This window comes from Hermetia illucens, chromosome 4 (genome assembly GCF_905115235.1).
Source record: "Hermetia illucens chromosome 4, iHerIll2.2.curated.20191125, whole genome shotgun sequence".
NCBI classification, from domain to species: domain Eukaryota; kingdom Metazoa; phylum Arthropoda; class Insecta; order Diptera; family Stratiomyidae; genus Hermetia; species Hermetia illucens.
The window spans coordinates 138,535,312-138,559,249 of record NC_051852.1 but is presented as its reverse complement, the minus strand read 5'-3'; the positions used below and the strand labels follow the sequence as shown (position 1 = coordinate 138,559,249).

The 23,938-nt window shown below is 39.3% G+C and overlaps 1 protein-coding gene and 1 long non-coding RNA gene across 2 annotated transcripts in view; one reads left to right on the top strand and one right to left on the bottom strand.

Moving 5' to 3' along the window:
* Positions 1–23,938, top strand: part of LOC119653535 (activating transcription factor of chaperone) — a 62,809-nt gene that overhangs the window by 4,482 nt on the left and 34,389 nt on the right. The window contains exons 2-3 of the mRNA XM_038058211.1: positions 6,278–6,544; positions 6,624–6,722. Coding sequence (XP_037914139.1) covers positions 6,415–6,544; positions 6,624–6,722 — 229 coding nt within the window. The 5' untranslated portion in view covers positions 6,278–6,414. The remainder of the gene's footprint in view (positions 1–6,277; positions 6,545–6,623; positions 6,723–23,938) is intronic.
* On the bottom strand, positions 21,612–22,096 carry LOC119653536. The gene is made up of 2 exons (XR_005249713.1): positions 21,943–22,096; positions 21,612–21,861 (listed from the first exon to the last, which is right to left on the bottom strand). It is a non-coding gene; the product is annotated as an uncharacterized LOC119653536 (long non-coding RNA).

Below are 23,938 nucleotides of genomic sequence, written 5' to 3'. Positions count from 1 at the left end.
TTCGTGCCGCCTTACACATGTCAATAGGTCATCTGTATGAACTCGACAAGTTGGGAAGCTGTACAAATTACTGTCTTAGGAATATTTTCGGGAGCTAGAGTTATTTGGTGGTTTGCTTTACCAAGAGTCGAGAAAACGCAAAAGCTTGCTAAACAATGCGTAAAGTGGGCCACCGGCCTGGGACTGTCTGATCATTCAGGCGTCCGCAATATCCACGCCAAAGGTGGTCTACATATACCCTGCTACGCTAAAATGATGCGTCACGAGAAGGTCCTACACAAGCCAAGACTCAAGTCCACTTGTCTGTAGTCATTAGTGTTTATGGCCGTGAAGTTTGTTGCCGCCAGTTGTAGTTATTGTGGGAATAATTTGTTGGGTCTGGTGATGGAGGGGACCGGGCCCTCTGTACCTGTAGCCACTAAAAAATTGTGTTTCGGGTAGACATCGTCGCATCCCACTGCAAATTTAGCTTTTTTGTGGCGACAATTCTGCATGGGCTGTTGCATTTAGTTCGCTGGAGTTCGAGGTGGATCATCGCGCGGGACTTCCCGCCCGCCCATTTCGTGAGGTGGATGTCGAACGAATTCTAATTCGCCCTCTCAAACATAGAATTCATGACTTCTGTCAGAGTAGTCATATTGGCTCTGAAAGCAGCCATTTGTCACCGCATTTCCGTCATCCCACAAGAGCATTAGGCTGAGAACTTTCCTTACTATTGGCGTCCCTGAACCGGATATTAAAAAGGTTTGGCGACAAACGACCTCTACTACGGACTGTCACGTTGCAAGTGTCAGCTCCTAAGGCCATTGAAGGGAACGTGCAGCTCATGGCAAGCGTAGATGAGGCGCTGTATTTCGCAAGTAAATTTGTAGTATTCTAAAGCGATCACTTTACTAATTAGTCGTCAGATCAATAGCTGCAATTCCTTCATGTACCTCATGTAAAACCCATAAGTTGTTAGTGAGGAAATCGGGGGTTCTGCTGACCTGTATGTCAGGAAGGGGCTCGACCCTGCTGCTATATGGTGGTTTCAAAAGATTTCTAAGTTCTTCTGGTTAACGACTTATGTGATGGCGACACTACGATCATCAAGTTCATCATAAGAAGCCAACAGGGAAATAAGGAGATTCTCTAGTGCTCTGCTTGTTTACCCTGTGATGAAGTGGCCAGTGGAACATTCGTTAGAGCTATCCAATATACAAAGAGTAAAGGCATGATGGTAATGCGATGTTAACGCCCATCATATCTGTTGAAGTTCCAAAATGTAATTCATTTCTTTATTTCTTCTCTCCTCATTGAGCGGTGTTATGACAATCCTGTGAATAATAAAATTGTATGTCGCCATATTATGGTGGTTTGAGGGGTATGTGATAGTTCGTTGTGTTTGGGTCGAATTCAAAATCCCCTCTTTCCCGGATTATTTTTAAGTCTTGGAACGGTATCTCCCCTTCCTTTTCGATCTCAATGGTGAAATCGATGTTCTTGTATGCGCGGTTGAGTTTCTCGAGGATTGTTCCTGCTTCTTCCCTTTTGATAATTGCTAATGCATCATCCACGTATCTGATCCATAATTTTGGGAGTGCCCCAACTTCCTCGAGTTCATCTTCCAGGTTCTCCATAAATATAATACATCGAATAGCAGCGCTGAGAGGGGATTGTCCATTGCTGCCCCAGTGGTTGTTTTATAAAATATATTCCTGAATGTGAAATAGGATTCACACATGCACGTGAAGGCCAGTTTTTTATACGATTTAGCCTTCTTCCTCCATTCGGATGCATTTTCGTGTGTCGTGATCCATTCTTCGAACAAGTGTAGAATTTTCTTCATCGGTGATACTAATATTTCATCACTCCCCCCGGCCTCGTTGAGTCTGGCAATGACTTCCCTGCTGTTTCCCACTGCTCGTTTTGCTATTTTTAGGCCTAACCTTTTCAATTCTTCCAAGACTAATTTCGCAATATTTTAGGTCGATGAATTCGTTGCTGCGGTTACCTCTCTGACCTCGTTGCCTTCTTTATGTATATTGGGGAGGAATTCGATTCAATTCGACTGCTTTCTTATAATGGGTTTGCATTCAGCCAGCGTCTTTTCCACTATTTTAACGAAGTATGGCAGAGCGTCCTTCCTGATGATGTGAAATTTACCTTCTAATTTTTGGCGTATTAAGTCGTCATATGCTCCTTGTCCATGATGACCACTGCGTTTCTTTGGTCTGCTGGTAAGTTCTCTTTTAATTCTTTAGCAGTTTTGTGATGGTTGGACGACGCTCTTTTTTGTGGCCATTCCTTAGGTGGGGGTCAGTAGTCACTTAATTTCCTCCCGGTGCCGGCTTTTTCTTCTTGTGATGTATATTTGATTCCTGCTTCGATGTCAATTACAATGTCTTCTTTGGGCAAAGTGGGGTCTGTTATGGCGAAGTTCAAGCCTTTATTGAGAAGTGAAAGCTGTTTCTGGGTAAAGTGTTCATTGGATCTGTTGATCACATAGATGGGTATGAATTGTTCCTTCGGTTTCTCTATTGGACCCTGGCTCGCTTGTGTTGTGGTGAACGCCTTTAATTTCTTTTCCAGTATCCTCCTCTTTCTGGTCTTTTCGCAGGTGTAGGCCCTATTGATTTTCTCCCATATGTCGATCATGTCGCCCCTTCTTCCATGGATGTTTTTGCTGATTTTTCGTTCTAGCCTCGTGTAAAGTGACTTAATGCTTTGTGTTATGGCCATCCTTTCCATCTTTTTTCTTTGGAGTTTGGCGTTGGGTAGGGTTGATCAGATATGGATTGCATGGCTTTTAGGCGTAACGTTCTGTTTTATTCACCGTTTGAGGAACCTAATTTTCTGGCTGATGCTTGCTATTGCTTTTTTGGATTTCAGAAGACTATTAAACACCTTGTCTGACTTGGTTGTACTGTTCATGGTTTGAATTAGGTTGTTTGTTAGCCGAAGTCTTAAAATGAAAGATTGTCTTGGAAAATATTTTGCCATTTGTGTTGTTAAAGTCATGCCCGTTTGAGCGGTACAGTCCAAAACGATATCCGAGTTCCCAGACAATATTTTTTGGAGTGATGTTAGCTTCTCGCCCAGTTCCTAATCGGGAACGCGATATAAGTTTATTTTTCAGTTTTATGTACTAAAGGGTTATTCCTTCTATCCTCTTCGTGCTAAATTATTGGAACAGCACCTGTAACTACCGATGACGCTTGAAAATTTCCATAAACGTTTGACTCCATCTCTTCATTTGTGTATTTTGACCTGATATGTTTCGAAAGAAAACATCTCCTTTTTCTCTTGTTAGTTTTCACTAGGACATCGTTTTAGCTTTGTAAGCTCTCTCCGCGTTGTTTTTAAATCGTCCTCCACTTTGAAAGTTCTGCAATATGGGCATTTGCTTTGCTTATGACCTGTTTGTTCGATGTGTTTTGTTTCGAACCATTTATTCACCTATGGTAATAGAAAAGACCACCGGGAGCCTAAATTGATGAGTACAATCGATGTTACAACAATTTGAATGTTAGTTTCACAATGGAAACTGCAAATCTGCCTGTGCGATAGTTTTTATGGATGAGATTCTTTTTGCCGAATGCATACTTTTTTATCTATTTGCTCAATCGGTGCAAAAACTTGGAAAAATACCGCCTATATTGGAATTTGTAGAGATCAATGACAGAAGAGTGATTCGACACACAAAAACCGGTGGACATTAATCTTCCGGGGAATTCCAGCGAAACTCGAAGCTACATATGTCATTACTACGATTGCCCTTTGGCCTGTGGAGGGTGCAGCATTGTACTCATATTTCGTCTACGGTTATACATCGATATAACACTCGTCAGAGTTGCGGCAGGAAAACACCAAACAAATCTCCCATTTGAACATTTATTTGCACAAAAAAAAATTCCACGAAATTAGGATGATGTCTTTCTGAATGCCTGTGGTCTAATTTAATTATCAGGTTGTCCACAAAGTTTTCGCACAAATATTAATGTGACAATTAAAAAGCAATTAGCAGACAAACCAAAACAGCAGGTACAACATGTGATATCCCAATGGAAAGGTCAGAGTCCTAACTATAAAATGCATGGTAAATTATCCTTGAAGGATCAGTGTTGTGAAGGATATTCAAGGATAAACATGGAATTCGACAAAGTACATTTTCGTCATTGCATTTTGTACGAGTTTCAAATGGGGACGAAGGTGCCGAAGGCGATTGAAAATTTGTCGAAGGTATTCGGTGAAGGAAAGGTAAAGCGCAGGACAGTTTACGATTGGTTCGAAAAATTCTACAGCGGAGACCTGACACTTGAAGATGAACCTCGCTCAGGAAGACCCTATACGATTGACGACGATATCCTGCGCAACAAACTGGAAGCGAATCCTTTTCTTTCGACACGTGTGCTTGCAGAGGATCTCGGTGTATCAAAATCAGGAGTAGCAGTAGCCATTACGCGTCTTGGATATGTTTTGAAGAGCACAAAGTGGGTACCGCACGAACTGACTGAGCGAAATCTGGCCGATAGAGTGAGAATTTGCTCCGCTAACCTTTTACGGAACGAAAACGACCCTTTTTTGAATCGATTGGTAACTGGCGATGAGAAATGGATTGTGTACGAAAACGTAGCGAAGAAACGAGCCTACACTCATCGAGATCAACCGGGTCCATCGGTAGCAAAGCCGTCTATTCATCAGCAGAAGCGAATGCTCAGTATATGGTGGGACGTTCGTGGCCCCATACACTACGAGCTTTTGGGACCAAACGAGACCATTACCGCCGATAAGTACTGCGAGCAGCTCGACAGATTAAACACCCAGCTACGTCCGAAACGACCAGCATTGGTCAACAGGCGAAATATTGTCTTTCATCATGATAACGCCCGGCCGCATACATCTTTAACTACTCAGCGAAAATTGAGTGAGCTTGGCTGGGAAGTTTTGAGTCATCCTGCGTATAGTCCCGACCTTGCTCCTTCTGATTACCATTTGTTCAGGTCCCTCCAACATTTTCTGGATGGTAAAAAAATGACTTCTGAAGCTGACCTCCAAAGTGCACTTCGCACGTACTTTGAGGGGAAGGGGGAAGAGTTTTATAGAGGGGGGATTTTGAAGTTGCCCGATAGATGGAGGGAAGTCGTATCTAATGGAGGCAATTATATATTAGATTAAATAATTAAAGGTTTTTATAAACTTATCTGCTGAATTCTGTCTTTGATTTGTGCGAAAACTTTGTGGACAACCTGATAGAAACAAAAATTGTAAATCTGGCGATGAGAGCTATTGGAAAGAATCTAGGCTCTTTTTCTTTAGGAGAGATTTTAGGGATTGTGAGGAGTCCCAAGTCCGCATCCAGTTGGTGTCGGACCGGAGCAAATGGAGAGCAACATACTCCCACTCTTTTTGGTCGACGAACTCCTCTTTTTGGGCTTCACTCAGAGTTCAAAAATTAAAAGAGGGACGAAGATGGCATATGGTTTCGTACCACCGTAAAAGCAATTAAGTTGCCTTTTTCCTGCAATGCTAGGGAAGGTAAAGGTTTCTCATTTAAGAAAATATATTCGTAGTTGGTGTTTTACAATGTAGAAAGTCCATATGCATATATCCGACTCTAACTTTATAAGAAATCCATGCAGTAGAGATTCGTGCAGTTCATATTTGTTAGCATCGACTAACTATCCTTTGCAGGACTAGGACTTTTGAGAGCACGTAAATTCTTTCCAAAATTGTTCTGTTTTACAGCATTTTGCATGTCTTGACTTCAGTTCAATGACTGTGATCGGTAATTACTTATAAGTGACGGCGTTGACTGAGTTCATTGTTTTCTTAGTTCCTTGACCGGCATTATATGACATTTGTCTATAAAGCGGGAACATGAGTTTCAAGAAAAAATAAACTAGTTGAGTTGAATCAAACCGAGATACAAATTGAAAATTAATTATTTTCATTCTCTACAATCTTCAGTTCATCTAAGCGGTGGGAATCATTTTCTTATGTTAATCCACCTCGGGCATTCTCGAATATTTAAAAGATGAGAATCTTAGGCATGAATAGACACCATAATCGCTATGAATTATTCACTCTTTTTCGAATTTTGCATTGAATTTAATACAAGGATGCTTGCCACGAACATGAATGGGGAGAACTTATTTGAAATGGAGTCCTTTTGTCTACAATTCAAATGTCAATTATGCTGTATTTCCAGAGTCTTTGATTCTTTATTTCTGATCTATTTGTACTATAAACAGAAAATATAGCTTCCATCTACTAATTTTCTTTTTTTTTATTTCAGCGCCATCATGGCACCCCAAACACCAAGCTATTTGTCGTCAGACGACCAACTACTTAAAAAATCTAAAAAAATATATCAACCATTTTATCGGATAACATCTAAAGGAGATTCCAGTAGTATAATATTTAACACACAATATGGAATCACTACAACTTCCGATGGATCTATATTGGGACGGCAAAATGGAGCCGGAATCGCCGTCCAGCGAACTCTTCTCGCTCTCCACCACTGAAGAGTCATGGTGTTTTGAAGATGACTTTGCAAAAAGTAAATACTACACAAGATACAGAAAGCAATGATCTGAAATGAATTGAAAAATGTTTTTTTTTTTTTTTGAATTTTTCAGATATTTTATTCTCTAATGTTGATGTCGATGAAAAAGTACCACTTGATAAAGTTAACTCCGAAGATATTCTATTTGAATTCGAATACGATGTGAAAAATGGTAAGTTGGGGGTATTTTTTTATAAGATTTTGTTTTTACTGGTAACTTGTAAGTAGTATCATTCAATGATTTTCACGGAATATAGAAAAAAGTAGATTGTTGAAAGAACATGCAAGCGTTATTGTATACGATTATAGAAAAACAATGGGATGTATTCAACAAACAACAATTATGAGACAGATACAGCAAACTGTTCTCTATCTTGGTAGAATCCGATAATAGATATGTATTGTCCTTATTTCAAATAATATGAAAGTCACTATATCTTATCAATATTTTGATTTGAATGTAGATTTTTAGATCTCCAGTTACCACTTGCTATTATCAAAAAATATCAAAGAATAATGCATTCAAAAGTTTAAACGAAGCTAAGATAACTTGACGAAGTTCAAATTCAGCGAAATCGTATCGTACTTTGCTAAGAGCGGCGCTCTTCGGTGAAGTATAGTAGTATGGAAGGTTAACCAGATCCTTTGCAAACATCAATTTATAGAAATGAATTTAAGCATTGCAAGAGATAAAGATTATCCAGGTATGATGCAAGTATAATTTGAAGGCATCAGCGCAGAGCGGTGCCAGCTAAGTCTCAAAATGTAATATGTTATGCGAATTTTTGTAGTAGATAGAGGAATCCATCCAAGGAAGGATTTCTGGCTGATGCCATCTACTACCCTATTTCACATATTTGGTCGTTTTCGACATCGACAAATCGATGCATAATATTATTCAGTTCATGATTTATTGCACAATTAACTTAATCGAACTGCGAAATTGGTAGGGATTCGTAGGGATCAACATTTTTTTCCAACTAAGTTTCCGAAGGGGAAACTCTTTCCGAATGCAAAATATTCTCTTATATACTACTAAAATTCTCTTAAGACACAATACCCTTATGCCAAGGTTTTTCATAATCCTCGAGACAGTTTTTCACACCGATTTCTCAAAATGATCTGCAAAAGTTTCTTTAATTACGTTTGCGTCTCTTCAATTGCGTCAAAATGACTTCCCCGGAACGGTTGAGTTTTGCGAGTAGCTACCATGGGTAAAGTTTTCAACAATAGCTAATATCTTGTAATAGCTTATAAAATTGAGAAATGGCCAAAACACCATCCGGTTTGATTTAAGTTAGCCATGTGAGCAGCTTTCTCAAGAATTTAAAGGAAGTCGCAATTTACTATGATGATCCGTATGCAAATAATGAAGGTCTCCAAGAGTCTCGTCGGCACGTTCTTGTACCTCCCTGCTAGCCAGGCTCGGGAATATGGAGTTTTTTTGGACACTTCAATTCGGCACGTCATTATCAAAGTTTTCATGTGACCTTCAAGTCGACTACTCGTGTGTAGCCGGAAAACTCGAGGCTCCAGTGGGAGATCCACGACGAATTACATCCTCAATCCATGTCTCTCCCGCTTCAGATTCTCAGGAAACGCAGCCTAGGGGATTCTCATCTGTTCTTGACATCTTCAGGCCTTAAAAGTGAAGAATACCTGCCCTGTTTTGAGTGATTTCTGCAGGAGTTAAGAAGGAGGGGGAAGAGAGAATCCGCAAATTAAAGAATCTCTCATAATAATAAATTCTTCATTCTGATCTCGACCGCGATCCAAAAAAATACTAAATAATTACTTAAAACCTAGTAATAATAAAAGATCCTAAAATAAGAAGAATTTTCGAGTTCATTCGTATTCGTGGGAACGTTTTTCAGGGGGATTCTTCAAGTCCTCTTTGGTTTTTGTATGGCACCGAATCCCGTTCCATGGTTATTGACTGAAGCTAGATAGCATGGTTTTACAATAAAATACGACCTAAGTGCTGAGCGCGAGTTAACATTCTTGGCATACTTAGATGGCACCAAGTTGTATGCTTTTTTCACTTCGTACCTCTTCAATTCAGTCATAAACCTAAATTTGTGAAATTTTACCCTCGTAAAGTGCTAGAAGAAAGGGTAGATCAGAGCTATACGTTGCATTCAACAATTCCCAGTAACATTTGACAGAATATACACTCACGCGAGACTAAACTTCTTGTGTGGATTTACCTGGAATCTGATGATTCTTATCAATTGCACTATCGTAACTTTCGCATTCTATCTCTTCATTTTCCTGAATATTGTAAACATTACAAAACTCCCCGGTCGTTCATTGTTCCACACATACCAGTACTTTTACACTGGGATAATTGTTACGTGAAACTAACAAACTTTTGAAATCGAAGTGATCATACGAGAGTGCGTTAGCTGATGATTTCGGAGGAAAAGGTGCGGAACGACTTGCACAAACAATTAGAGATGCGAAAGCCCTGCGGAAGATGGATATTGGGCTTACCTAATACCGATCAAAAGCAAATACGCAAAAGAATGCTAAATAAAGTAATGTCTGGACCGAATTAATAGCGATTCTACCGATTTTGTGCGGTAATTTGTCACTGAGGATGAAGCAGGGGTCTTCCACTATAGGCCAGAAAAGAAACAATAATTGAAGGAGTGGGTGGACACCGGTGGTTCAGCCAAAAAGAAGTTGATCGCATCTGCTGAAAAGGTCATGTTCAGTGTATTTTAGGAAATGAATCGGATCGGCTTGTAGCGTTGGAATGTTTCAATGCAGGGAGAAGATTGTTTTTTGATTAGGGATAACCCTATTTTATCTGTTTGCAGGTACCGATATTTCGGGAGCCAGTTGTTCATTTCTTCAGGCTTCTGGCTCTCGAAATATCGACTGTTGTCCCTAATCAAAAAACAATCTTTTCGTCTCATCGAAATTATAGGCGAATATTACTTCAGCCTCCTCGCCCAGCTGAATGCTTGACTTGAATTGTCTTTGATCAGGGCAATACATCTGTTTAGAAATGTGCGTTGCATTCTTGGTCAACACCACTATTCCCCTGATTTCAACTTGCACCCAAGCTTGAAGAAATTTATTTTTGAGAAGCGAAGAAGATCATGACAGATCTTTTTCCGGTTGGTCTTGTACATTTAACTCTAAATTTTCTGTCACGATGTTAAACACTTTGGTTTGAGGGACGCTCAAGTCATCAGCAATCATTCTGATACCCATCCTACCATCACTGCTCAGTAAATTTTCCACTCGCCACACATTTTAGTCGGGGTTACTGGTCGACATCTGGAGCGGTTGTCATCTTCCACACTTCCTCTGCCCTCTAGCTTGCCTACTCAAAAACACCAGATCTAGCAATGGTAGTAACACGGTAGGTCTCCTTAATTATGTCGTGGGGTTTTCTACTCATTTTACTGAACTTTACATAATTTCCATGACGAGGTGTTTCGACAGGGGTTCATAGTACCAGCGTCCTGCTCTCGTCAAGGACCAAAAGCCGAGAGCCGATTTTCTAATGTTCCCAATATCCTCTTCCATCGATACTGCGCTCGCAGATCGCCTCTCGTTCGCCCGGGAAACAAAACCAGTCCTACCCTGTATTACTTTAACAAAAACCCAAAACATCCGATAACTTCTGCCCCGTTGCTCAAACAAAGCTGAATGCAACGAGCGGAGATTTGGTCCTTTGATAAGTTCCCGTGAATGTCATGTTTCCTGTAATCATCGGTGAACTGATGCTTGTGTGTATCTCACTGGAAAGATCGCTAACGGGTGTGGAAAGTAGCCTCAGTGAAAACAGTCTACCGAGGCTGAGAATCTTGCCTTCTACCTTAAATGCGTGATTGTGTAAGGTCGTCCCTATGGATTCTCCATTGGTTTTCTGGCCTTCACGTGCGAAAATTGAACATGCAGTATATTCTGGAACAGCGTTATTCGATTTAGGCTTGTGTCAAACTTAACCGAATTGCAACGGCGACTCATACTAGGATTTAAATTACTTATAAAGGACACATTATGTCACGTACATGGGTTTTTGAGTGGTACAAGCAGTTTAAAGATGGCTGCGAAGCGTTTCAAGATGAAGACCGCAGTGGGCAACCCGCAAGAATCTAATGTAGGGACGATGTGTAGTTTGTGATGTTTTGAACTCTCATCGATGGCTCGCTGAACAACTAATGGATGATAAATTGAATTTAAATAAACTTCAGTTAAACGCATCGACAACAGAGTTGACCATGAGGGAATTGTGCGCGAAATTGGCGCTCAAAGTTTTCAAATGCGCGAAGATTTAAAAAAAAAAAGAATCAATTTTTTTAAACAGAATGATTACTGGTGACGAGGGGTGATGTTACGAGTACGATTAAGTAACAAAGCATCAGAGTTCCGAGTGGCACATCGATCAGTACCCAAACATATTTATTGCCTATTTCGATGCGAAAGGAGTGCTCCACAAGGAGTTTCTACCTGCCGGAGACACTGTTACTGAACATTTCTACACGGGAGTGTTTCACTGTTTGAAAGGTCGGGTCCGCAAAGTCGTTCGAATGTCATCGCAGATTGTATCCTCCTTCACGACGACGCTGCGATACACAGGATTTTTGTGGCCCGCAAGATTGCGACGTTGCCGCGCCCTTCCTACAGCTCTAACTTGACTTCCCCTGACTTCTTCTTGTTATTCTCGATTAAATAAGGCATAAATGGGCACTGTCACGGGCAGCGTCGCGCAGATTCAAGCCGTCTTAGAGAGCATTTCGGTTGCCGAGTTCCAGGGGCCTAAGAAGCTTGAAATACCCACTGGCAACAGTGTATTGACACATAAGGGTATTGTTTCGAAGAATATTAAGTTGAGTTAACAAAACAATGGACAAGTTTCTTGCTCTGAAATCAGTTCTGATTCTTTCGGAATGTATTCTGTAAAAGATTGTCACTATTGTGCCTCTGGCACGTCACGCAAGTCCACCGGACGAACTGACACTCGATCATCTTGTCCACTCGGATGCGGAACACTGCGTATCATGCCGAAATCCTTCTTTCGTAGGTATGTAAGTCCAGGTCGTGTCAGTTGAAATACCACAGAAAGCAATGGAGACTATATTGTTTAATGGGAAAAACCGGAGGTCCAGAGCTGTGTTCTGCAGCTGAAAACTTCTTTGCAACTGCTCAACATCTTGTTAATCATCGGCCTTTTCTTTTGTCAGAGGTCATACCTGAGATGTACATACGCATAAGGCGTATGGTTGGTTCGACATTCTTCTTGATGAAAGACAAAATGGTCAACTTTTAATCCGTGCAGCAGAGTTTCAGTGAACTGTTGTCCTGGTCTCCGATATTGCCCGGGTTTTACCTCCCATTCAGATGTTATAAAAACAACTTGGGTAATTAAACGTTTACGTCATCGGTTCCGTATCCTTTTTGATATATTCGTTGATGAGCTTGAGTTATTACGATGATAAATAAATTTTCAATAGAAATTGATCAGGCCCAAGAATTTCCTGGGTTCGCAACCGTTGTTCGTCTAGAGATATTTCTGCATGACTCGAATTTGATGCAACATTTGAGCCATTTCGTTTCAGATACTCTAAATACCAACCTGAATTGATCTTGATGCTCAGATCAGCAAGGCGTGACCGCCGCTCTTCGTATATCGATGCGAAATAAAATATTAATGTACGTATAGCAGAAGTCTAATCCTCGGAAACTTCGTTCAGTTACATTCGAAAGATTTTCGAATTATTTCTCAGGCTTCAGTTGTTATTTTCATGTTAGATCTGAAGGAATGAGCGAAATCATCAATGTGCGCTGTCGAGTGCTTGTTAGGAACTCTCGCCATTTATAGTCTTGTGTATCAATGGAAATGAGATAGCCTATCTGCCATTTGAAGGTCTACAGATTCCTTGCGCGATCATGACGACGACTTTTTTCCTAGTTTTTTTGATAATATGTTCGTTGTGTACTTAGTGAACCTTTGGCCCTACTCAGTTACTTAGCTTCTTGCCGCCGTTGCCAGGAAGGATGCTAAGATGAACCAATGGCTCGGCTCCGATAAAAGGATGAACAAGTTTTGGCAGTTCTGAATAAAATACAATCCAAAGGAAATCGAAGGCGAAGATTTAAACACACCACATAAGTAGTATTCCATTATATTTAATATCAAAGCTGAAGGACACCACGCCATTATTTAATTATTATTACAATTATTTAAAAACATAGATGCAATTTTAAATGTTGTAGTAGGTCAACAACTCATATTCGAAATATGCAACCGTGATGAACTTCTTGTATCCGGTTCTGGATGGATCTATTGAAAAAAAATCATTTTGATCGAGTTTTATCCAGATTTGATTACTGCAAAGCTCAAAACCTGCTCATAGTCCGCATCATAACAGATGTATTAGGATTTGATTAAATCAATAAATATATTTGCATAAAGATTTCACAAAACGCAGTTCTACTTCTCGAAAACAAAATGGCACACAATTTTTTAATGCAGTCCTATTCTAACTAGATAAACATATTTCCAGTCTAATATTTCCACGAATTCGACCCCATTATCAAAAGTACGTCAGTATTCTCCCCAAAACTGGTGATATGAAATGTTTAATGATAAAACTTGATGAAAAACATATTAGCAACTGACCTACTTCTTCACATCAGATAAACATGTAATAAATATCTTTTATTTATTGGCAAAATATGCTTATTAGTCGATACCTTGAAAATCAGTTCTTGATCCATTCAAAAAAGTTCTAATGCATACAAAAGTGAAACAAAAACGACATTCAGTCACCACCCAGCGTCTCTAATAGTGCAACAGAGGTTTGCATAGAAAACGGCTTCTGTACACATGCCGCCTAACATGTTTACTTGTGATACCGAGACTACTATTAAAACCGGATTACCTTGCTATCACTTCCAATAAACAGTAAAAAATAATGGAATTGCGTGTGAGTTGAGCAGATTTTCATTGTAGCGCGTGAGGCTGTCTTCATGCCAGCTTGGGCTGTCAGTCGTTTTTGCTGCTACCAAATTAATTTACGTATCTATAAAGGGTTCGTTTACGCAGCCATAACTCCCCGTTTGACTTTGATATGTTTACTTGCCTTGACTTCGATATGAGTTTGTAAATTGAAACTAATTCGAAAATTGATTTTGATTGAACATTTTTTTTGTAATTCAAATGATTTGCTTGTTTGGTTTGTGACAACAAAGAGATGGCAACTGTACTCCGCGAGTCTTTAGGGCAACTTGATCATTGGAATTTGAGAACTCTTACCAAGTGTACTGCGGTTCATTTCTTTCATACCCAATCACTCCTGGCATTCAAACTCGCCATCCCAAGTCTATTGAAATTCAAATTGCGTCACTAATTCCTGCTTGAACCCCACCATCATTCCCTTGTCCCTGATAACAAACATATTTGCCGAGAGTGACGAAAAACTCATACATGCTACCAAGCGCCACAACAAGGAAAAAAAGACCCAAATTAGAAAACTTAATGGACTCTCAATAAACATCTTGATTGTGTGATGATTGTCATGTTTTCGCGCGTCTCAATTTCAAATGGGTACACTCAAAAGCTATTGGAAATTCAATATCAATCGAATACGATTTCTCGCTTAATTTACGGCCGTTGGTTACACGAGTTATTTTCGCTCCATTGGATGCAATTATGCAGTTGATAGAATACATTTTGTGTGATTTTATACTTCTTTTTGTAAATTTAAATGATTAGCAACAGCAATGAGTTGAGAACAGAAGCTTGTGACTATTAAGAGCTGTAAGTAACAGACACAATGAACTTTTAAATAAACCTTTCAGACGTAAAGGTTCCTTACTATCTGCTGACCTTCTATAATCGAATGGGGATACACTGATGGATGCTGTTTGATCTCATAAATGTAGGAGAATGCATTTTGTCATTAAATTATATTTTATTGATTCTTTGGGATTAACTGCTACTTCGAAAGGCAAGAAACAAACTCAAAAATCTACATTTATACATATAAGTTATCGATGGGGTTACAGAGAAAAAAGGTCCAAGTGGGTCATCGGAAACTGAAAATAAGTTAAGGGTTGTGATTTCAGAATTCACACAAAGCGTCAGCTGAGCAACAATTTACCCGTTATCTACTCCAAATTATCTTGGGATAATTCCATGCAAGAAATGTCCGACAACACAACACAGTTCTTAGTAATTTTTCGAGTGATTGGGAGCCAGTATTCCAAGTGAAAAGGAAATACTTTGAAGATCAATTGATAAATCCTGGAAAGAAATACTGAAGAAGGCAACGACTGATTCCCGAATTATGGTATTTGTCCAAATAAAGCAGATTATAGGTCATAAGGAAAGACCTGTCCAGCTTTATCAACAGCTGCGACAATTTTTCCCTGAAAGGATTGAGAATTTCTTGAGAATTCGAGCAAAAAAAATAATTTTCGAAGGCGCCACCGAATAATTTCCGCGTTATAATCCTACCAGGAACATCCTCGTGATGTAAATATTGCAAGGTGGAAGAAGACAGGGTTTTAGAGAATTGTAGCCATCCACAAACATCAGAGGAAGAAGTTTGAAGACAAAGTATAGAAAGTTCCAAGGTGGTAAAATGTTAAACAGATTACAATAACCATAAAGAGAAAAGGTTAACACTTCTTATTTGTTTAGCTATTCCGTGAACCCGTTTTTTCCAGAGCAACATATTAAGTGGAAACTGAAAAATATGCTATTCAAAATACTCTCTATCGCTTTCTACATCTTTCGTCTCTTGTCTTTAGATACAATCCATGAATCGATACATTTTCGACACTCTTTGTGAGAAGTGAATTTCTGCTTAGACAAGCCATGAGCCATTGATCTAAACAAATTGCAATCCGAAAGAGATGAGTGGACTTAATCCATAATTTTTTGCCCTTGAAATTGTTGTGTGGAATCCATTTTTCATCACCAATGACAATCTGATGCTAAAATTCTTTCTTAGGCTGGAGAAGCAGTTCCCAGTTCAAGCAACCTACCTCGAGGTCATGCAGTTTCAATTGATATGGGAACCGGTGACTTCCAGATCATTCCCATAATGTTGAAGCGTTGTTTGTCTTCAATAAATCAGCCCCCAGTGATGTCACTCGGCTGACTGTCAGTTTTGATTCTATTCATGTTGTTGTTTTTGATATATGAGAAAGGGCAGTACTCACTTCAAAGAGAGCTTTCTTCACCTTCAAATTTCAATCAATCAAAACCTTTTATGGACTTATGGAAGTTTGTTTGGTGGCTTTCAAAATCAGGAAACCATACCCCTTCCATACTTTACAGCCATTGCCTTGATTGGTCGAGATTTTTCCAACGCTTTACCGGGTCGAATTCAAGCCACCACAATTTGGACACAGAGCTTCAAATTCTAATCACTGTGTACTGTTTGAAAATTTATATTTAGGAAATGGGCAAATCTGGAGCGTCTTATGCGCCTCCATATTTACTCAACTGGTGAAGAAGAGGTGCTTTATTAGGTTGGTGAAGATGTTATCAGCGTTTCTTTTTCAATGAATTCTATTGGAAAATAAAACCAATAAATTCATTAATAGTTTATTCGCCGCTACTGGTGACCACCTGCTCCCATCTTTCAAGCAATTGCGCCAAAAATTGCCCGGTTTGGTATGGACGAAGTTAGGTCGGTTTTTGAAGTCCTTTTTGTTGTCAAAAATAACGCTTCGCAATTGTTTCAACAAGAAGCCCAAAAAATGGAAATCCATTGGCACAAGACTTAGAGAGTATGGTAAATGTTGAAAAACTTCGCATTCGAGCTCTTCAAGTGCGCCTTTTACGAATTGCACAAGATGGGGCCTAGCGTTGTTCTGAAGCATTATTATTTGACCTTGTTAGTCGTGTCTTTTCAGCTAAATTGCTTCATTTACGCGGTCAGTTGGCCATATAAAGCTCTCTGTTGATCGTAGTGTTTTTTTTTTTCAAACAGCCAAATGCACTATACCGGTCCAATTCCACCACACGCCGATCATAATCTTCTTTGAATGGAGGTCCTGTTTGACTTTCGGTTTCGTAGTTTCTCCTTGAGCCACCTATTCTTTCCTTTGCCTCATCGATGTATATACACCACTTCTCATTTCCCGCCACGATTCGATACAAGAAGGTTGTTTGTGTTCACGTGCTATTTTTCCTTTCTTTGTTCACTTCGTTAAAATTATGGGGCACCCACGTACCCAATTTTTCGACAAATTTGTCAGAAAACCTTTGTTGAGTACTGTCACATGGCCGCAATTCATTTTTTGTCCTTCGGGACTTGCTGGGCAATCGTCTTCCTTCAAAAGTGGTTTGAAACCACCTTCGAATTCTGAAGATCGTCCAACGTGGGCTGCCCCGTCGAGATCAAACCAGCCACGTTTGAATTTACGTGCTGTTGACCCGAATATGTCAGCTACAGAGATGCTTCGCAAATATCCCGAGCAGCTTCAGCAGCTGTTTGACCTCTATGAAAGGTCATGTCGAACATGATGATTTTTCTTTCCTCCATCCCTGGATACATCTCAGTCTAAAAAAAGCTTATCACAAAAAAAAAAATAATTACCGTAGTTTTGAGGAGAAGGAAAGATCCTTAAAATTTCGGTAGTAACCAAATAAACTGTCTTCAAATAAAAGAAGACACAAAACACTGCGAACATTTGACCAACCCAATAGAAATTCGTTTTAAATTGCGATAGACAACTAGGACAATCATCCCCTCCTCAGAAGACCTTTTATAAAAGGCTGACGACGTTGTTAGATTTTGTTTATGTAAGTACAAAGTGGAATGAAGCCATAGAGTCCTGTTTGTTGATAGGTGAATATATTTATAGAATTTCTAGGGCTTAATGCGGGTTTTAGGTGTTTTGTAGATATTATAGTATCCTGTCTTACGATGCGGATTTTAAATGTGAGAAAGACAAGTTGGAATGCGGTTGCTTGAGAGGTTTTCTTATGGCGTCCGTTCTTCAAAGGACATGGCTGCTGTTGCGTCAATTTTGTAGCAGAAAAAAATCGTGTTTTACATGATGCAAAGTTGTAGGTATTAGGATCGGCTGTCATGTCATCTACGTAGCATTCGGCTCAGATTCGTAACGACGTCTCATAAAACATATCAGCCATAGAGTATTTGAGGTTGTCTTTGAAACATATTCAGAGTTTCAACGGAACAGTCAGAAGAGCTTCGTGGCATGTAGCACATGCGTGTTGCCTTAAGTGAGCGGTCCCAGCAGTTAATTAGTTCATTTGAGGCTGAGTGATGTTGTTTGGCTCTTATTCGTTTTGCACCGATAATGTCGGTTAAGGTGTTGAAGGGAGCGGTGATGATCTGCTTGTTGAACTAAAAGCACCATCCACGTACTGACATCATTAGTTCATCTCTGGACGTGGAAGGCTTTGAGACGAGAATTTGAGACATTTTTGTGTGGGTGTGCATTTATAGAACATGTTCACCAGCGGCAAAGATACCTATAAAATTCTCGCTCACAGCCTAAACAAACATATCTGGCCGGTTGGCCGAATCATTTTTCATTCGATCACCGGCCGCGTGAACATGCAAAACTGACAGACCAACTGCATCCCATTCAGAAATTGGTGATCCCCAGAGAACTTCGTATCTCCATGATGGTTTTCGTTCGTCCCAATACGCGTTCGTCTAGATTTATTGACAGCCCTTGTGATTAGAGTCGTTCAAGCACACTATGGACGTGTTATTTACGCTACCCGCTTAACACCTGATCATGATATCAACGATATAGCAAGAGACGAAAGTCCCAAAAAATTGAGCAGTGTGCCTGCTCAGAGGGAACGGCATGACCAGGAATTCGAAGGAGATCAAACGGCGTGATTACAACGGTGTTGACAATGTTGTCCTTTGCCATCCATGCATGATTCAGATTTGTTTTTCTGCGTATGCAGTGGGCTTACCAAAGAATTGCTGGTCGGTTTCGGTCGACATATTCCTTGTTCGGTGTTGGTGGCCTTTAATTTGTTCCCTGAGTCTTCGCGTTTACTTGATTACTACCTGGCCACAATTGGCCATTGGTCAATGGTGTCGCTCTATTTTGCAAAGGTACTTTTCGAGGACTTCCTTACGTCCTCTATCCAAATTTCACCTACTGCTGGTAAGCTTTGTGATATTATCTGGGGGACGTTTGTTTCTAAGCCCTAAAAGGAGTTGAAAGTGCGAGATCAAATCCCCACCAGTGATTGGGGTGCTGATGTTGGCGATTATGAACATCCATTTGAAGCTTTTCCACAGTCCGAGATTCATTTCGGTTTGTTTTATGCCGATTGTTGAAAATTCGGTCTTGTTGGCGCGAACAGTTTAAGTTTATTGACCTTAGTTTTTTATTAACCGAACTAAATGGAACAGTTGATACAACTGACCTGGATGTGCTGATGTCTGTGAAGTTGCGCTAAGCAGGTAACTTACAAATATCCAGAAAAACTTTATTTATAAACTGACATAAACCGTTGGCTCAATAGGTTACGGTGAGCGGGTTACCTAATTCGTATAGATGAAGATGATCCAGCCCGGAAAGTCTATAAGGGCAATTTCTATGATAGAAAAAGAAGACGAGGCAGACCCTGCCTAAGACGAAGCGATGGCGTAGGTCAGGATGCCAGGCAGCTTTTAGGGATATTGAATATGTGGATCTCGGCGCAAAACCGGGGAGTCTGGAGTTCCTTCTTAAGGCAGGCCTAGACCCGATACCGGCTGTTGCGCCGGTGATGATGAAGAAATGAAGAATAACCCATACGAATCGAGACCCACATCAAATATCATAGTGTCAAAATCACCTACACCCTAACCACAAACCCACCCTACTGCCAGAAACTACTTGAGTCCACCCTGCCTAAGACGGAGCGATGGCGTGGGTCAGGACGCCAGGCAGCTAGGCAGCTCTTAGGGATATCGAATTGTCTGCAGTTCTTTACTAAGCCAGGCCTAGACCGAGTATGTTGTTGCGCCGTTGATGATGATGATTTTTTGGTTACTGCTGGCAAGTTTCTGGAATTTTAAATATTTATAAAGAAATAAGCTAATGGTATACAAAATCTACGCCCTAAGATAAATATCAATCTAATATCTGAAACATAACTGCTAAACGTCCTCGAAGTTCATTCTAAACACAAAACACAAATTCTGCAGCGGTGTGAACCATAAATATATAATGCCACTGGAAATCATCGTTGAGCCTGGAGATGATTGTTTCGTTATAGTTTTTAATTTGAATTCATTCGTGCCTTTCGAGATTTCTACCTAAGTGTAAAGATTTCTTCAGCAGCGTGAACAATGTATCAAATGGTTCTCCAAATACGGTATATGTATGTACTCAAATTAAAAGCAATGGAAAATCACCCCAGTTGTTTCGATTTAATGCTGGAAAGTTCAGCGTAAATCTTATTATAATTAAAGAAGTTCTTGTTAGATCAAAATGCGACGTGCTTGAACCTTTTTGTATAAAGAACACATCGGAAAACATTTTATGCCAAGCTTTCGCCTTCCGTTTTGTTTCCATCAAGATTGACTATTTTTAAATTATTTCATAGACTCTACGTGACATCCCGCACAACGCTTTCCGTTTTCAGATACGAAAAGTGCCGCAAACACTTAACAATATGTGCCAGTCATTCATTTACCACTTGTTAGTTTATCAAAACGATAGAGCCAGCTTCGAAATTGCAACTATATTAAATATATCCCATTCAAAACGAGCATAGGAACTGCCTAAATTCAACACTACCTGATGTTGGCTACCTGTGAACAAAAAAGGAAAAACACACATAAATTAGTTCAGAGTTTAATGCCTAGTGACAAAATCTATTTAATTAATTCAATGTTCCGAATTCCACTGTTGAAATCTGGTTAAATCCAGTTCGAATGTCTGCGAAAATGTTAAAACCTGTCGCATTAGTTAAATGTGAAGTTTTTATTAGTACCCGTGCCGAAATTCCTGTTTTCAAATTCAAACAATACGAATATTGCCCCCGAGGTACTACCAGAAATGAGAAGATTTACAGCTTGTTGAACAGGGGGGGGGGGGGTTTTTGTAGTTGGTTTGCGGAAAACTTTTCTATTTCTGTCGGAACGATGAGGTTTATAAAAAAAGGTGTTGATATCACAGATGACTTCTAAAGGTCTTAAGTACGGTTCCCATATATCATGCAACGGCTTTAAACCCTTCTGCTGACTAACTTTTCTTTTGTTCTGAAATGTTAATTATACAAAACAATACATCAATGAATACGGAAATCTGTGCACTACCCTTGAAAATGCAATGCAATTATTTTTTTCTGCATAAAAGCCGACATTTTCCCCACGCGCTACTAGAAATCCGAGTCTCTAATTCCACGTTTACAATGCAATTATGTCTGCATATTTTGACTCCTCAACACCTTTCCAAACATACCGTTCTTGTCAATATTTTTTCATTCTCCACAAGAGTCATTTATCATCACCACGATATGCGCCATGTATCGTGTTTGGATATTATTGATTACGACAAAGATATCAACACGGGTTTACGCTATTGCTGCTGATCAATATTGTTGTTATTTCAGCTCCAATCTGAGTAGAACAACTCCCCCCAAACGAGAGATACAGTATATTCAGTTCAGATTGCATCTGTTTTACGCTCTTTTGCATCTGAGCTGAGTTTGTTTTTTGCCCCGCTTTCGAGATTTTTTTTGTCTGTGATTTTAACATTTTCTCCGCAGCGATCCAATTCCACGCTCCATAGCAGGGCAACATATTAGCTCCAATAATAATAAGTAATATTATGTACATATTGATGAACTCAAAACTGGTTTTAATTAATAATCAGTAGTCGCTCAGGGGTTGCACACTTTTCATGTGAGTATGACGCTACCGGGCATGAACTCTGTTTTTTTCAATGACCGAGTAATGGTGACATAATCCTCAAAAATGCAATTGTGGTTTACGTCATGGATATTTTAACGGTTGCTTTGCATAAAATTTGCAATAAATTTTTCGTTTAATGCGATAAAGATTCGGATTTATTTAATGCATTGCAATAAACACATGAAAACATTCAGAGCATTTTATTTTAAAAGAAAGTCGAAGAAAAAGAGATGCAACTTTAACGACATTATATATTTGAATAATTAAGCCTATTCACTTTGAAGGTACCATCACAGGAACGCGAAATGGTTTTTCATACGTTTTTGCGTCAATCTTCCCAGTTTTATAGTCCACATTTTTATGAACGTGATATTATTTGCACTGATATAGGAAATTGGATTGTTGGAATCGATTTCTGGTGGGCTAAGTTAGCTTCTAAATTAAAAAAAATGATATTATTAACTTAATTTGAAAAAATACCATTTCGATGTGACTATTTTGGAGTTTGGATCTTACATGAAAATGACGCTCCTGCTATTCCTTGTAATTTTCTTCTTGAATTTGTTTCTCTCCCTGCCCACTTCTTCATCCAAAGTCAAAAATAAGGTTGGCAAGAGTAGTTTTTCATTTATATACAGCTAGCAATAATAGTTACGCAACACATATAAGTCTTTAGTGTGTCAGGCTATTCACTCGACTTACAGTACAGTGAAGTCGGAGAAAACTCTGACAAAAGAGACAGTAGACAAAAGTCTACTTTATCTTGGTTAACAATGGTAGCATTTGCACCAAATTTTCTTGTATTATGCCCTATATTGACTTATGATGAAATTCAAAGGAACTCTTCATTTAATTTTCAAAATAAATACTTGAGTAGAAATTTTACTCAATCGATGAAACTTTTTATTTAGTAGTCGAAATTAGTGTGCACTGAGACTTTTTTCATCTCCTGCAAAAAGACTGAACATATATTTTTGCTATAATCCGCAATATTCGTAAAGCAACAGGATCAATAACTGATGAAAAGTCGAAGTGTAATTTTACGATGTTTCCAGCGAATAAATTTTTTGAAATAATTAAGCTTTGCTTTTTCCTATTCGCTAGTGATATTTATTATTCTCGCTAATTCCGATATTTCGGGAACCACTTGTTTACTTCATCAATGCTAACACTTACGGTATTTGCAAGCATAATAAATATCATTAGCGAATAGAAAAAAGCAAGACTTAATTATTCCAAATGATGAAAAGTAAATTTTACATTTGCTTCCATATTTTTGGTGAGAGGTATGTCCTTATACGAAACTACTCACACTACAAATGTTCATCACGGCAGGAATAGTAATGAATTAAGGATGAAATTCACCTTGACAATTTGAAGTAAAGAACTTTCCTAATTTTCCGGTTAAAACCAACGAAATTTGATGAAATGGTTGGAGATGTGAACTTCTACGTATGTACTCAATCACGTCTTTTAACGTTAAAGTTTATATTTTTTTTTAAGGTTTTGTTTGTAAAACAGACTGGATTCAAATGGATACAAATAGTAATTTATTTCAAGGCTTATTTTTAATATTTTTTAACATTTTACGTTGAATTAAGTTCCTTAACAGATGGGTGCTAACTAATCCTACTAAACCACAAGGAGGTACCCTTTCCACTACTTGGTCGTTGAGGTGCTCTTAAAGACATTACTTTGAAAGCTATGCAGTGATCCTTTGTCGCCTCATTTGAAATGCAATAATATTCCTCCAAAAAATTAATATAAACCGATCAGAGTTTCGGCCAACTTGTCCAAAAATGGAATGATCGCCTCATGCAACTTGGTCTCATGTTGAATCTAAATAAAACTGAATTTTTGACGACCGATCTCCATGAAATAGGCGCAATCACTGTCAGATTTGAATATCTCGGGTCAATGCTATCAGCCAATGGAGAACTGCGTTATGAAGTTGTTTCACGCACTAACGCGTTCCACAACTGGTGTTCTTTATGATCGACGTATCAACGAACGTCTCAAATCTAATCATTACCGCAATGTCATCCGTCCTGTCGCTCTCTATGGTTGCGGGTGTTGGCCGACTATAAAAGACAATGAACGACATCTTGCGGTAATGGAAACGAAGATGTTGCATTGGACTACTGGCGTGACATGAAATGATCCGAAAGATTGCAACAGAGGTGGCTTCTATGGTATGGTCACGTAATTCGCACTATCGAGAATTCACTCGGGAAGAGTGGTCTGAACATGGAAGTTGATTGTAAGCGACCAGAAGGCCGGCCGAAACAACCGCGACTTGCTACGCTGGATGGGGACTTAAAAGTCTCGCCATTGCATCCAGATCAGGCATTTAATAGAACCAAATGGCGAAACCGATTACGACAAGTCGACCCCGCTTGTGAACGGGACAAAGGCTGAAGAGAAAAAGAAGAGTTTCGGTCTTCGGGGAATGCATATGCTGTGTTGATAAGGATATAGTTGAGAATGATCTAAAAGTAATGGAAATTTATAT